Source organism: Hemicordylus capensis, chromosome 1, assembly GCF_027244095.1.
Source record: "Hemicordylus capensis ecotype Gifberg chromosome 1, rHemCap1.1.pri, whole genome shotgun sequence".
Classification (NCBI taxonomy): domain Eukaryota; kingdom Metazoa; phylum Chordata; class Lepidosauria; order Squamata; family Cordylidae; genus Hemicordylus; species Hemicordylus capensis.
In genome coordinates this window covers 310,259,329-310,273,277 of record NC_069657.1, presented here as the reverse complement: position 1 = coordinate 310,273,277, position 13,949 = coordinate 310,259,329, and the positions used below count along the sequence as shown (strand labels likewise).

At 42.8% G+C, this 13,949-nt stretch overlaps 1 protein-coding gene across 1 annotated transcript in view; it reads left to right on the top strand.

Annotated features, from left to right (window-relative positions):
* The first annotated feature begins 6,782 nt into the window (after positions 1–6,782).
* The window catches only part of PHIP (pleckstrin homology domain interacting protein), a 207,055-nt gene continuing 199,888 nt past the window's right edge, over positions 6,783–13,949 (top strand). Inside the window, exons 1-2 of the mRNA XM_053287002.1 lie at positions 6,783–6,829; positions 8,103–8,215. Of these exons, the coding sequence (XP_053142977.1) occupies positions 8,213–8,215 (3 nt within the window). The 5' untranslated portion in view covers positions 6,783–6,829; positions 8,103–8,212. The remainder of the gene's footprint in view (positions 6,830–8,102; positions 8,216–13,949) is intronic.

Sequence of the window (13,949 nt, the reverse complement as noted above, 5' to 3'; positions counted from 1 at the left end):
AAGTTGGCTGCTGTACCTGTGTTCAACATAACGTGTGAATAACTGTACCTGTGTACAGATCTGTACCTCTGTACACTGTATACTGGTTGAACAAGTACCTGGAGCAAAATGCTGCAATGTATCCCTAGCGTCTAGGTCTTAGGATGCACAACTTTGGCCCTTCAGCTGTTGTTGGATTACAACTCTGATCATCCCCAGCCATAGCGGCCAATAGTAAGGGATGATGGGATTGTAGTGCAAGAACAGCTGGGGGCAGAAGCAGGCACGGAGCCTGACTGCCAGTGGCCCGTGTACGGCCACAGCAGCGGCCCTGCTGACCCCATTGAACCCGTTGGCCCAATGGTGGATCCGCCCCTGGGCAGAAGTTGTGCAGCCGCCTCTAGTGCTATAGTCAGTCTGGAACAGGAGACTTGTGCCACTGTTTTGTGTTTTCTGGAGGCAGAATGTTTTGGGAAAGGGTAAAAAAGCTGAGCCTGACCTGAAAACAGTAGTGCACCAGTAGTGCACCTGCAGGTTGGACTACTACAATGCGCTCTAAGTACAGCTGCCTTGGTATGTAGTTCAGAAACTTCAGTTAGTTCAAAATGTAGCAGCCAGGTTGGACTCTGGGGTGTCCTAGAGAGACCACATTATGCCTGTTCTCAAACAGTTGCACTGGCTGCCGATATGTTTCTGGACAAAGTACAAAGTTCTGGTTATTACCTTTAAAGCCCTGAATGGCTTAGGCCAGGGTTATCTGAGGGAACACCTTACTCTACAAGATCCCCACTACATATTAAGATCATTAGGAGGAGTCTGTCTTCAGGTGCCACTGGTCCATCTGGTGGCAGCCTGGGATAGGACCTTCTCTGTTGTTGTCCCTAGGTTGTGGAAAGTGCTTCCCATGGATATAAGAAGATTGTCTTCATTGGAGGCCTTCAGGAGAGTGATAGACCCATCTTTTTAGCCTGGCTTTTAGTGATATTTAGTTTTAATGTAATCTAGTATTAATTGTAATTGTAATCTGCTTTAAAAAATTTTAATTAATTGATTGTTTTTTATTTTAATGTAAACCGCCCTGAGCCATCTTTACAAGGGCTGTATATAAATCAAATAATCAAATAATAAATATATTTCCCCCTCTTCTGAAACCTCACCCCACCCTTGCTTATACACAGCAAAGGGCTCGTATTTTGGGTTGATTGCCAGTCACAACCCTGAGTGCTTTATTGTAACACAGTGAGGGGGAAAGGAAAATATGTCCTATGTTTTTCCTCCCTCCTGAAACATCCCTGTGTGAAGCAAAGGAGGATAGGTTTTGACACTCATGACTTGCAATACCCTGTAGGGTACCTAATCCTGCCCCCCCTTCCAGGATACTGTAAACTGTTGAGTGCTCAAGCAGGATAAATCCCCTCATCCCACTTTCCTCCTCTTCTTCATTCTGAAGTCCAAGAAGTCATAGATCCTGTTAGACAACATTTTTTAAAAATGCCTTTTTCTAAGTTTTCAATTTGTCAGCTAGAAATTTCTGCATACCTAGAGAGCCTGCCAAGTATGAAGAACTGCTCTCTTTATTTTTGGGAGAGAAGCGCACCCCCCGCATCTATTTTCCATCCTATTCACTTAAATTAGGTATTAGAAAGAACTATTATATCACATCACATCATCTAGTTAATGCTTGAACAAGCTTTAGTTTTGAAAACTGTTTTAAACAGATGAAAAGTTTAAATTACCTGCATGCAACATGCTTAAATAGTTGAACTTGATAATAGTCATCATTGTGGACATAGGTCTTAATGGCTCATAATTAATGGAAACCAACAAGCTTAAATGTTTTGGGAGGAGTAAATGACAGTGGGGCTATTCTCATGACCAACAAAAATCGGGCTAGCAGAGGCTAGCCCGATTTTTGTTGGTCGTCAGAACCACTGGGTTCGCAGCTGAGCCCGGTGGTTCTGGAGCGGCTAACCCGCTCAAGTACCCCTGGCAAAAAGCAGGTTTGCAGAGCGAGCACTCCTGCAAACCTGCTTTTTGCGATTGTGAGTAGCCGTGGCGCGCCTTCGCGCTGTGCCTACTCACAAGTAGACCCCCGGCCGGGAGACTTAAAAGCAGCCTCCCGGCTTGGGAGTCTCCCCAGTATGCCCTGCGCGCTCACGCAGGGCATACTGGGGCTTGTGGGGGCCGCGCGGCCCCCACTCCCCCCACCGTCACCGTCTCCGTCTCGGAGTCCAGCCATCATGTGGACGGCCAATCTGGCCGCCCAGGGCTCCCTGCCCGCTCGTGAGCGGGGAGAGCAGGCTTAACCCGCTCTTCCTACTCACCAGGAGAAACCGGGTCTCACTGATCGTGAGACCTGGTCTTGTATGTGACAGTATAAGCAGAAAATTATTAGAGACCATGAAAAAAGGAAAGGAGAAGTAAGCTCATGTCTATGTCTTAATGTGACTTTCTCCAGATCTTTTGATATTTTTTAATCTCTGTCTTTAGCTGATCACAACAACGTCCATATCATCAGAGAAATTTGTAAAAGTTCAATTTATTTTCTACAGTTATCTTTCCTTTGATAGTACAACATTTCACTTACAATTAGATACTTGAAATAGGTACCTAAGCCAAGCTTAATCTTTTTGAAGTTGGTTTGCCATTTGGATGGCTTTCCCTGTTTACCATTACAACAGTTGCCTTGACCTTGCATATCAAACTGCGCAATGTATTTCTCAGCATTTTCATTTTAAGGCAGTCAAGAAGTTGTACATAGTGGGTGGGAATGACTCACGACTTTAACTTTCAGCACAAATGAACTGTTAGGGCATTTAAGTATTGCAGCAACCTGAAGGAGCTCATTTTATATGGCTTTCTCTTTCACTCTTCACATAAGTGATATTTAAAATAGGAAGAGATCCATAACGATGCTTTCACAATAGGGGACTCCTGCAAGTCCTGTTGCACTGCACATTACATTTCCAGCACCCCAATGCCATAGATCTGCATAATTGTAATAAGGAATGAAGTAAAATGCTTAGCTACAGCAGCATGCTACATAATACAAGTGAAATAGGTCTGCCCTACTATATGACAAATCAGCTGCAGTTAAATGCTTTACCTCATTGTCTCATGCGCAGAGCTGTCTTGACAGAACAACTTTATGATGCTGATCCTTCATCTCACTGGGTCAGTTCAGACATCACACGGAACCATGGATAAATCTTGGATCCACCTAGTGTCTCCACATCAGGGGAGCACACATCCCACCCTTCCTCTGCATTGGAAACATTCCTCAAATGAACAAAGAACAAGATTGGCTGTGACGTCTGAATAGACTCTTTGTTTATTCTAACAAAATAACCCTAAAAAACTGAGGTACGAACCCAAGGTTTGAAGTGGGTTTCATATGTGTTTATATACTTCGGATAGAAATAACAATGGTCAGTTCAGAAGTCACAAGCAACCTTGGTTTGTTTCTAACTAGTCAGAAGCAGTCTTCTGACTCACACATGGGCAGGGGAGGATACCCACTTCCAAAACCCAGGGACATGGCCCGGAACCAATATTTAACTTGGTTAAATCATTTCTAATGTATCATTTGTTTACTTTGCAACTTCATCATGGCAGCACAAGCACATGCTTTTGTACAGTTGTGATGCCAGCAGGTAGTTTGGAACACGACTGTTACACAGGAGATTGTGATGCTCCAAACCTAAACATGTATTTGCCTGGGTAGTTACACTATGCAAGCTAGAGGACGGCAGTGGGGTAGATTTCAATGTCAGAGTAATTTCCACCAACCCGAAACCAATACCAACACAACTGACAAATTTTAGAATTCTCTCGAAAGAATGTTTTCTTTCAGACGGTAGTAAAACTATATGTGTCCTTTCTCACAAGCAGTGAAAAAGGGCAAGAGGGTTAACAGGGAGGAACCCTTAAAAAGCTTACCTCCCCGCAGACGATCTAGGGCTCCCTCTTCAGTGGGTGGAGAGCCCATTCAGATGATTATCAGCTGTTGCTGGTAACTGGGGTGGGGTGGGGGCGCTCGGGGTGCAGGGACACATTGCTCTGCTTCCCGGAGCTCCCATAATACAGCACAGGAGTGTGCAGTGTGTTATGGGGATCCCCCCCTCCCTGCAGCTGGCTTGGATCCCCGCAGTCTGCCAGCCATGGCTGCAAGCGGCTACGGTTGGCAGATGATCACAGAAATGGGGTTAGGAGAGCACGGGTTTGCCGCCAAGGTGGGTTTGCTGCCAAGGTGCCACCAGGATCAGGCTTGAACCTGGCGGTACACACATGCAGGCAAAACGGGGCTGGGCTTCCTTAGCCTGGTTTTGCCTGCGTGTGTGAATAGCTTCTATGGCTTTTTAATATTACTTTTACCTTTTAGGGCAAGCAAGCACAGAAGAAAAATCACACTTAGCAGCTTTCTGCAAATTAAGTACATTTTAGACAGTGCTGCTTCAAAAATGGCTTAATACATAATTAACTATTGAACAAATGCACAGATTTCAGTTTTCTAACTGGGCAACAGGACATTTAAAACTGTACAGAGTTGCTACATTAACAACTGATCTGTTTTAAGTTTCTTTTATAATCAGGCACCAAAGAAACAACCGGTTATCAAACTGAACAAATACTGCAGCTGAGTCTCTGGAAAAAGAACACATTTTATTTATTTATTTATTGTTAAATTTATATACCGCCTTTCATTAAAAACAATCCCAAGGCGAGTAGTATAGAGACATACCTGCTGTCAAAAGCCATGTGCTTTTGTTTACAAACAAATGCACGTGGCTGGAGGATGGCGTCATAGTGACGTCACAGGGGGGCGGGGCGTGCAGCTGTCAAAAAGCGCCGACGTCACCGGAAATACGTCACTGGATATGCGTCAGCGGAAATACGTCAGCGGAAATGGTCAGAGGAGACCCCACGTGGCCAGAAAGGGTCAGAAGTAGGGGTATGCCCTCACCCCGGAAGTTTGGTCCCCACCTTCCACTCCTACCCCCCAGAATATGTCCAGACATGTCCCGAAGGTGGGCATGTGACCACTCTACGAACACGCCTAGCCACCCTGGACTAATGGGAACAGGTTTCAGACCCCAGAAGGGTCCATGTGCGCAGGCGTGATAATGACAGGGCGGCCATTTTGTGTAACTTCATTGGCTGAAACGGGGCCAAGTGATCCCTCTACGAACACTCCTGGCCATTCTGATTCTGTAGGAATAGTCCGTGTCTCTCTGAGCCATTTTGTTTTTGCAGACTCACTGTTTGTGCGATCATGGGTTCCCCAGGGAGATCCTTGGAGACTATTGTACAAGAAACAGATGTAAAGTTTAGCCTGAGAAAGCGGTATATTAGCACAAGTTCTGATGATGAGAAACTTCCGCCTGCCAAGCGTCCTGAAGAAGAAGCCCAAGAAGTTTATGAAATCTGGCAGGGAATCTTGGAGGATGCAGCAGTAGAATCTTTTGGAGCCCAGGTAAATAAGGAGTGTTGGTGTTATAGGACTGGGAGTATGAGAGAGTTCCTCAGGGGTGCAACTTAAAAAATTGTGTTCTTTTATTTTTCCCCAGGAGGGTGAGGACCGATGTCTTGACACACACCCTCTAGCAATGTGGAACTATACAGAGCCTGGGAACATGCATATCAGGGTGCGTATGGAGAATGTGGGGTGGGAATAGCTCTTTTAAAAAGAAAGATAGAAAGAAAAGGTAATAACAGCATACCTTCCCCTCCTACAGAACTCTCCTGCAGTGAGAATGCATCAACCAAGTCATGTTACTATGCAGAATTTCCTAGGACTACAAGTGAATGATTCAGATTACATACCAGCAAGGAAAAGAAAGTCTGCTATGAAGGGGCTTGTCAGAGCGGGGGTATATGAAATTTTAAAATACTGTCTGAAGAACTACATGCACGATTCATGCTATGGGTGTATGGTTCAAGCAGGGGGGCAAGACTCACATGAATGTGTTACCTGGACTGAAAGAAATATTTCCAGATTTATTAGAATATTGTCTTCAAGGATGTGTGTGAAAGCAGTGCTCCACATAATCATTATAATTGGTTATAGTCTGAAAATGCTAATGCTGACTAGTGAAACACTGGATCAGAATCTAAATCTCATCACCAGAGTCAAGGATTCTGATGACCCGAAGGTGGTGTTAGAAGCTATCCCGCACCAGAAAGATTCCAGAATGCTCTCTTTTGTAAACTGTGTCCTTGAAAAAAGAGAGTACGAACAATTTCTTGTTCCAGAGGTAGCTGTATAAATTCCCTTGCAAAAGTATAAATGTAGTATTTAACACTGCTGCATTCCTGTGGTGTGTTGTTTTTGTCAGCACATCCTTAACATGCTCTCTCTATGAAGAAACACAGCTTCAGACTGCATCTGTTTTTTCTATTAAATGCTATTTTATTATGTATCATTTCATAAAAACAAAAACGGGGATGACTCTAAATAAATGCCTGATTTATTTTTGTTGGGTGTAGCTTATTTCTGTCTTATTTTACAAGGAGGGAGGGTGAGGTTGAGGGACCTGAGCCACTGGCAAGATGAGTCAGTTCATCAGATGATAAGGCAGCAGAAGCAAAGAAGAGATAAGGCACTGGCTGACTTCTAGTTGCCAGATCTAAGGGGTCTACTCGTGAGTCGAATGGGCCATAACCCAAAATTTGGCTTAAAATAAGCCAAACTGGCAACCCACTGTCATCAGCATGCAGAAGCCAATCAGTATGTATGAGGCAATCAGCGACCATGAGTCAAACTGATAAAATTACTGTGAGGTAGGAAATCCCTCTCTTTCATTCTGAAGACTGCAGCAGGAACAACACCAGCAGAAAAAGAATCCCCAAGGTATGAATAGCACTCCCACCACTCCCATTTTTAGTTTAAAAAACAATCTGGAAAGTATTAATTTAAAATTGGTCCCTTGTTTGTAGTTTAAAAGGAGGGTTTTATATGGTTTTACAATGTATGCAAATCTGTTTTTTCTATTTGATTCTTTGCTAGTTTTAGCATTTTCTTTACCTCTTTAAATGAAGGTTTATATGATTCACTCAATGTAAGCAAATCTATTTTTCTATTTGATTCTTTGCTAGTTTTAGCATTTTCTTTTCATCTTTAAATGAAGGTTTATATGCTTCACTCAATGTAAGCAAATCTATTTTTCTATTTGAACCTCTTTGCTAGTTTAGCAATTTCTTAAGGGCCATGTGGTGGGTGAGGCTTATGTTTGAATCTGTTTGTTAGTTTAGCAGTTTCTTAATTTTTTTCTCTGATGGGTAAGGGCCATCTACTCACAGCCCTCCTATGCTGTAGGGAATCTTAACCACAGGGTCTTTTAAAAATGAAAACACTTACATTTTTTATTTTTAAATTTTTATTCTTAAAGCACATATTTACACAGGCAAAATTATATATAGCATTTTTAATGTATACCTCAAGATCTGTAGAAATCTAGTATTCCAAGGGCGAATTCTGTTCTCTGCAAAACAGCTCTCCTGCAACAAAATAAATAAATAAATAAACAGGGTCATGCATGCACAACTCACAATCATGTAATTGCTTAAATTAAATACACTCACCCAGCACACATGTTCAATCCACCCAGTCCTCACAATGTAATCTGTAATAAAAAGGGTCATTCTGTCCATGATTTGCTGGTTCACCGCAGGACATAGACGTTTTGTAAGACTTTTTGTAAGCAAACCGCCAAAGAGAAATATTGTTAAAAATCTACCCTTATTGATTTTTCCATCTGCAAATTCTGCAGCCATCACGGATGTGAAAAAGTTCTCAATATCTATCATGATGTTAGGGTATAGAGAGTCCATGTGGGGGCTTAGGTCGGCCTCCATTTTAAGAAGCAAGGGTCCTATTCTCTCTGGTTCTGGTTTTCCACAGGCCTGTCGTATACATTCCCTAGCCAGAGGATAAATCTGATGGTATGCCATTGGTTGCCGTTTAGGGTTCTGGTTGGGGAGGAGGACATGTCTGAACATGTCCCTGCCTGCATCTTTTTTGTATATTCAACAGCACTCACCAAAAAACAAAGAAAGAAATGGTTGGGGAGGGCAGGGCAAGATATATCTGAACATGTCCCTGCCTCTTTTTTAATATTCAACAGCACTCACCAAAAAAAGAAAGTAAGAAAGAAAGAAAGAAGAAGAAAGGTTCCACCAAAGATGATGAGCATTACGGATGAAGAATTGAGTGCCCTCGAGATCTCTGAAGATAATGGTATGGATATATTCTATTCTCTCTCTCTCTTTTTAGATTGTTTGAAAATGTTATGAAGATGTATACATGTCTGATTTATATTTGATGTTCTGCAGAACGGCCTGTTCAACCCCTTCAGGCTGGGAGAGCCACTTTTTCACTCTCAAAGGCTTTGGACCCATATCTCATCCCAAAGGAGGAGGTTCTCACAACTCAGGCAGTTAGAAACACAGTACCTGGTAAATTACATTTTAAAAAAATAAAAAATCTAGATGAGCACAGTTTGAAGGATTTTCTGAGTAAGACTGACTATCTATCTATCTATTGCAGCCGGCATAGGCCAGAGATGTGATGATAATATAGGTAAGAACAGGGCCTTTCCCCCCCTCTCTCTGTAATATCTCATTCTAAAATTCAATAAATTGTGTATTATTTCTCTGTGTAAACCGCCCTGAGCCATTTTTTGGAAGGGCAGTATAGAAATCGAATTATTATTTATTATTATTTTACACAGTCAGACAGGTGTTATTGACTGGTTTGTTTTATCCAGACATCGAGTCCTTCCCAAGGACCTGGGATGCCAGAATTTTATTGTCAATGTTGTTGCTGTTGTTATAGATATCGTCGCAGAATATAGGCTGTTCCCAGTAAAGCTGCTTTTTGTAACTGGCTGATGGTGATTTCTGTGACCCCTATGGTGTTGAGGTGCTCTTCAAGGTCTTTTGGAACTGCACCCAGGGTGCCAATTACCACTGGGATTATTTTGGTCTTTTTCTGCCATAGCCTTTCAATTTCAATTTGTAGATCTTTGTATTTGGTGATTTTTTTCTATTTCTTTTTCTTCTATTCTGCTATCCCCTGGTATTGTTATGTTGATTATTTTGACTTGTTTTTCTTTCTTCTCGACTACAGTTATATCTGGTGTATTGTGTGGCAGATGTTTGTCTGTTTGTAGTTGGAAGTCCCATAATATTTTTACATCTTCATTTTCTTCCACTCTTTCAATTTTATGGTCCCACCAATTTTTGGCTACAGGTAGCTTGTATTTTTTGCAGATGTTCCAGTGTATCATCGCTGCTACCTTGTCATGCCTTTGTTTGTAGTCAGTCTGTGCGTCTTTTTACAACAACTGATTAGGTTGTCCACTGTTTCATCTGCTTCTTTACAAAGGCGGCACTTGCTGTTTGTTGTGGATTTTTCAACTTTGGCTCTTATTGCATTTGTTCTTAGTGCCTCTGTGCAGACTCACAACAGCTGGAGCAATGTAGCCACAATGATGAGGAAAGGGCGCTGGTAGGTACATTGTGCACAGTAGAATTGGAAGTTGCTGTGGCTAAAGGGTACAGGGTGGCACAGATCTATGAGGTTTGGCATTTTGAAAGGAGGTCTGACAGTCTCTTTTCAGAGTACGTCAAAACATTTCTCCGGCAGAAGCAGGAGTCTTCTGGCTATCCCGCAGAGTATGTTAGCAGGGTTGTCAGAGAGAGATACATTGATGAGTATTATAAGAAAGAAGGGGTGTGTTTACGCCCCGAGATGATTGAAGCAAACCCTGCTAAACGCCAAATAGCCAAGCTTTTCTTAAATTCCCTGTGGGGGAAATTTGCTCAAGGGACAAACCTCCCTAGGACCTCCATAGTTAAAAAACCTGATGAGCTTTTCCAGTACCTCTTTTCAGATAGCTATGAGGTCTCTATGTGTGAATTCCTTGATGATGATACATGTTGTGTGTCTTGGAAAGATGCAAAAGAACGTATAGTTCCACCAGGTAACACAAATGTTTTTCTGGCGTGTTTTACGTCGTCTTCACGTCTGCATTTGTACTCTATCATGGAGAAACTAGAGGAACGATGCCTGTACCATGACACAGATTCTGTGATTTATGTGTCTCGTGAGGGGGAGTACAATCCTCCCCTTGGAAACTTTTTAGGGGAGCTGACAAACGAACTGCCGTCAGACCAGAACATAACAGAGTTTGGTAGCACAGGTCCTAAATCTTATGGGGGTGCTTCGTGTATAAAAGTCAAGGGGATTACTCTGAATGTGTCTAGCTGTCAAAAGATTAATTTTGCCAGTCTGAAAGATCTGGTTTTTGCCTACGTTTCGGAACAGGATCCTGCACACGAGATCATGGTAGAGCAGAATGGTATAGTTAGAAATAAGAAGAGATGGTAGATAGAAACACGGCTTTTGAGGAAGACACAGAGAGTGGTATTTGATAAGCGCATCATCATTGAGGATTTTAAGACTATACCATACGGGTATTAAAAATGGACGCTCACTGGCAACACCCCTTCTCTGCCATCCTTGCGGGGCCTAGCAACTGTGGCAAAACTTTTTTCCGAAAAAAATGCTGGACAATGCACACAGTGTGCTATCTGTGATGCCTGAAAAAATTGTGTGGTGTTACTCTTGTTGGCAGCCTTTGTACAAACAAATGCTCTGTAAATACCCTATGATAACATTTGTAGAAGGTATGCCTGAGAAAATTGATGATGATGACTTGTTACCACCAAATAAAATCTGTTTTCTTGTTCTGGATGACCTGATGAGTGCTTCATCTGACAGTCAACAAATTGAACGCGCTTTCACTGAGTTTGTTCACCACAGGAATCTGAGCGTTTTTCTCATCACACAGAATGTTTTCTACAAAGGGAAATCTGCCCGTACCATAAGCCTTAATGCCAAGTATATGGTGCTCTTTAAAAACCCGAGGGATAAATTACAGATCATTAATTTGGCACGCCAGATTTTTCCCGGGAATGTCAAGTATTTCACAGAGGCCTACCATGATGCCACACGGGAACCTTATGGTTACTTAGTTGTGGATTTAAACCCTAGAACTCCTGAGGATTATAGGGTCAGAACGGGTCTTTTCCCTCCTGACTGGCCTGTCGTATACATCAAGAAAAAACCAAAGGGGGGGATACAAAAGGGGGACACACTGATGCTTTCACAGGTATTCCTGTTAACCCACTGCACTGAGACATGTCTACCTGCGTGAAGAGAAACCTCGCCCTCTTATTAAGGCCTCACCACATCAGAGGAAGGCCATACTATGTGCAGCTTCTGGTGATTTACTATCAGCCATATCCGAGATTGCCCTGAACACCTTAAAAGGAAATATTCCATTGTCTCCACACCAAGTGCGTGTGCTAAGAAGAAAACATGGATTAATTAAAAAGCTGAGTAACAAGCACGTATCTCTGAGAAAGAAGAAGCTTTTGGTCAAGTAGTCTGGAGGTTTTCTTGCACCACTGTTAAGCATTGCAATTCCTTTGATAACAAGCCTTTTAACCAAACAATAATGGAGTATGCGGAAAAGATGTACTTGGTCCCCAAACACCAGCTAGATCTGCTAAAAGGGAACCCTCCACCTAAGGAGGAAAACATCAGAGCTGCTACAATCTAGGCTTTAGACACTGAAATGCAAGGTGTTCTTCAGAGGTCTGACTTAACAGAAAATGAAAAGGCTAAACTTTATGAGGGTCTACTTCAAAAATATTTAACACATGTGAGGCTGGGTGATACCGAAAAGGGAAAACTAAACCTGTTTCTACCACAACCCGAGATGCCTGCTGCTGAAGTTCCACATAGCTCTGACCCCTCCTTTCAGGAGATCTTGGACACTTTGCCTGTGTGCTCTAGGAACTCGGCAAAGATTTTGTTAAACCAGTTGAGGCAGAATGCTGCAGTTACAGTGTGGGATGAGAGGGGTTGTTCTGTCTATAAGGGGGCCGCTGTTGAGGGTTCCAACATGGTGGACCTGATCAAAGCATTCACCCAAGTTCATGCACTGCGTTCCAAACGTTTCCCTAAAGGCTGGGATCTGTTCATGAGTGGTTTGGCAGAGTTAAATGTCCCTACCTCTGTTGCAGGAAACCATATCAGCAGGGAGTTTTTGGAGCATGTGAAGAATCCTACCCCTGCAGCTAGCCCTCTACCCTTAACTCCTACACCCAGGACTTCTAAAATACCCGTGAGAACTCACTGGCTCCAGTTGTAACCCATATACATATACACACACACACACACACACACACACACACACACATACACAAAAGTGTCAAATAATTTTTTTTCTCTGAAATATATTTTACAGGCTGGTAGTTGCTGCTTTGCAGGTAAGGAAGACACAAACACACACACACACACACACACACACACACACACACACACACACACACACTCTTTTTTAAAGCCTCAAGGCTTACTTTATTGTTCTGTGAAAATCAGTACAAGATCCACACACTTGTGTGTTTTGAAAACAATTTGGGGCATGTCTGGGCACGCATTTCTTTTTCTTAACATATAGGTCAACCATTTGGTCATTTCTTTCTAAATCCCCGGAATACAATTCTTGAATCTGCTTAAATGTTAAACCACTACCCCTCTGCTGTAGAAAGAACACACAGTGGTAGCCGCAGGTCACAGAATCAGGAGCTTGGAGCTGTTGGGGTTGAAAGACTGTCTTAGAGGCATTTTTTCTTTAAAAAATTCATTACAGCCTTGGGAAACCATGGGTGATTTGGGGGGTGTCCATAAGAATTAAAAAACTCTCCCTGGTTGTCCTCTGTCAGGTAGATGGTTAGCCAGTGCTCTCCCGGGAGGTTATGGGGGTGTGTGTTCACTACAAGACCCACAGGTCTTTGTAGCAGTCTCTTTCTAGGTAACCAGTCACTAGGGAAAACTCCAAAGAAAGTCTTTTGGGTACAGGGGCTTGCAGACAGTATGCGTGTTAACTGTATGCTATCCATATTACATATAGTCGAACAGTACATCCCTCCTGTGGTTTATCTCGATGAGGTTGTCAAATACTGCATACACAATCATATTGATGGTCAGTTCAAGTGCTCTGGCAAAGCGTATTTTGGCCCTCAGATTCCCTGTTTTAATCAGGGAATACTGGCCCCCACATTCTTGGTCAGGCGTTAGATCAAATGCAAACAGTGTGTAGCCTTTCCCATATTCTTCCCTATTAATGAGCAGGGGTCTGTCTTCTAGGTGCTTGCCAGTGGCCTGTACCAACCCCATATACTCATGGACATAATTACGTGCTGCAAAATCTGGCTGGTAAGGTTTCATGGGGACTGGAGTACTATCCATATAGAGGCAGGCAAAGTTAATGTCATAATGCTTGAAATTAAAGGGATTTTTGGTATATGACCCACTAAATGCATCGTTATCCACAAATCCAATGATGACAGGTTTTGGCAACTGTCCTAAATACAAATTTTCCTGGTTGCAGACACGACTTCCAGCGGGGATACTGAACACTTTCATACTCACACGGTCCACTGGGTATTTTGCATTGGCTGTGAGCAACGCCTCCGCATGTGCTAACTGCACAGCGGGGTTCAGGGAATATTTCTTGATAAAGAGGGATGCGACAAGATCTGCAGCCTGTAGCGGGGATTAGCTCCACCTGCCATCAGACAGAATGTGTCCTTGTTACGCATTAGTTTAATTTTCACATCTATACTGTTTAAAAGCAGTTTTTCTTGAAACATAAGATCTGTGTGTAGGTGTCCCAATAGGTCCACCTTCTGACTTTCAGATGTAAAGGCGGCTCTGTCAACAAACCTATTGTTCGCTCCATCTAACGCCGTTATCTTGTGGAACCCTGGGGCGTCCTTATAAAATAAGCCCGCTGAAAACTGTGTAGATAGAGTGGCCTCACTGTAATTCATCATTGCTTCAATGAAAGCCGGGTAGGGGTAGGTGCTACTGCTCTGACTGACAAGACGGTCTCCCA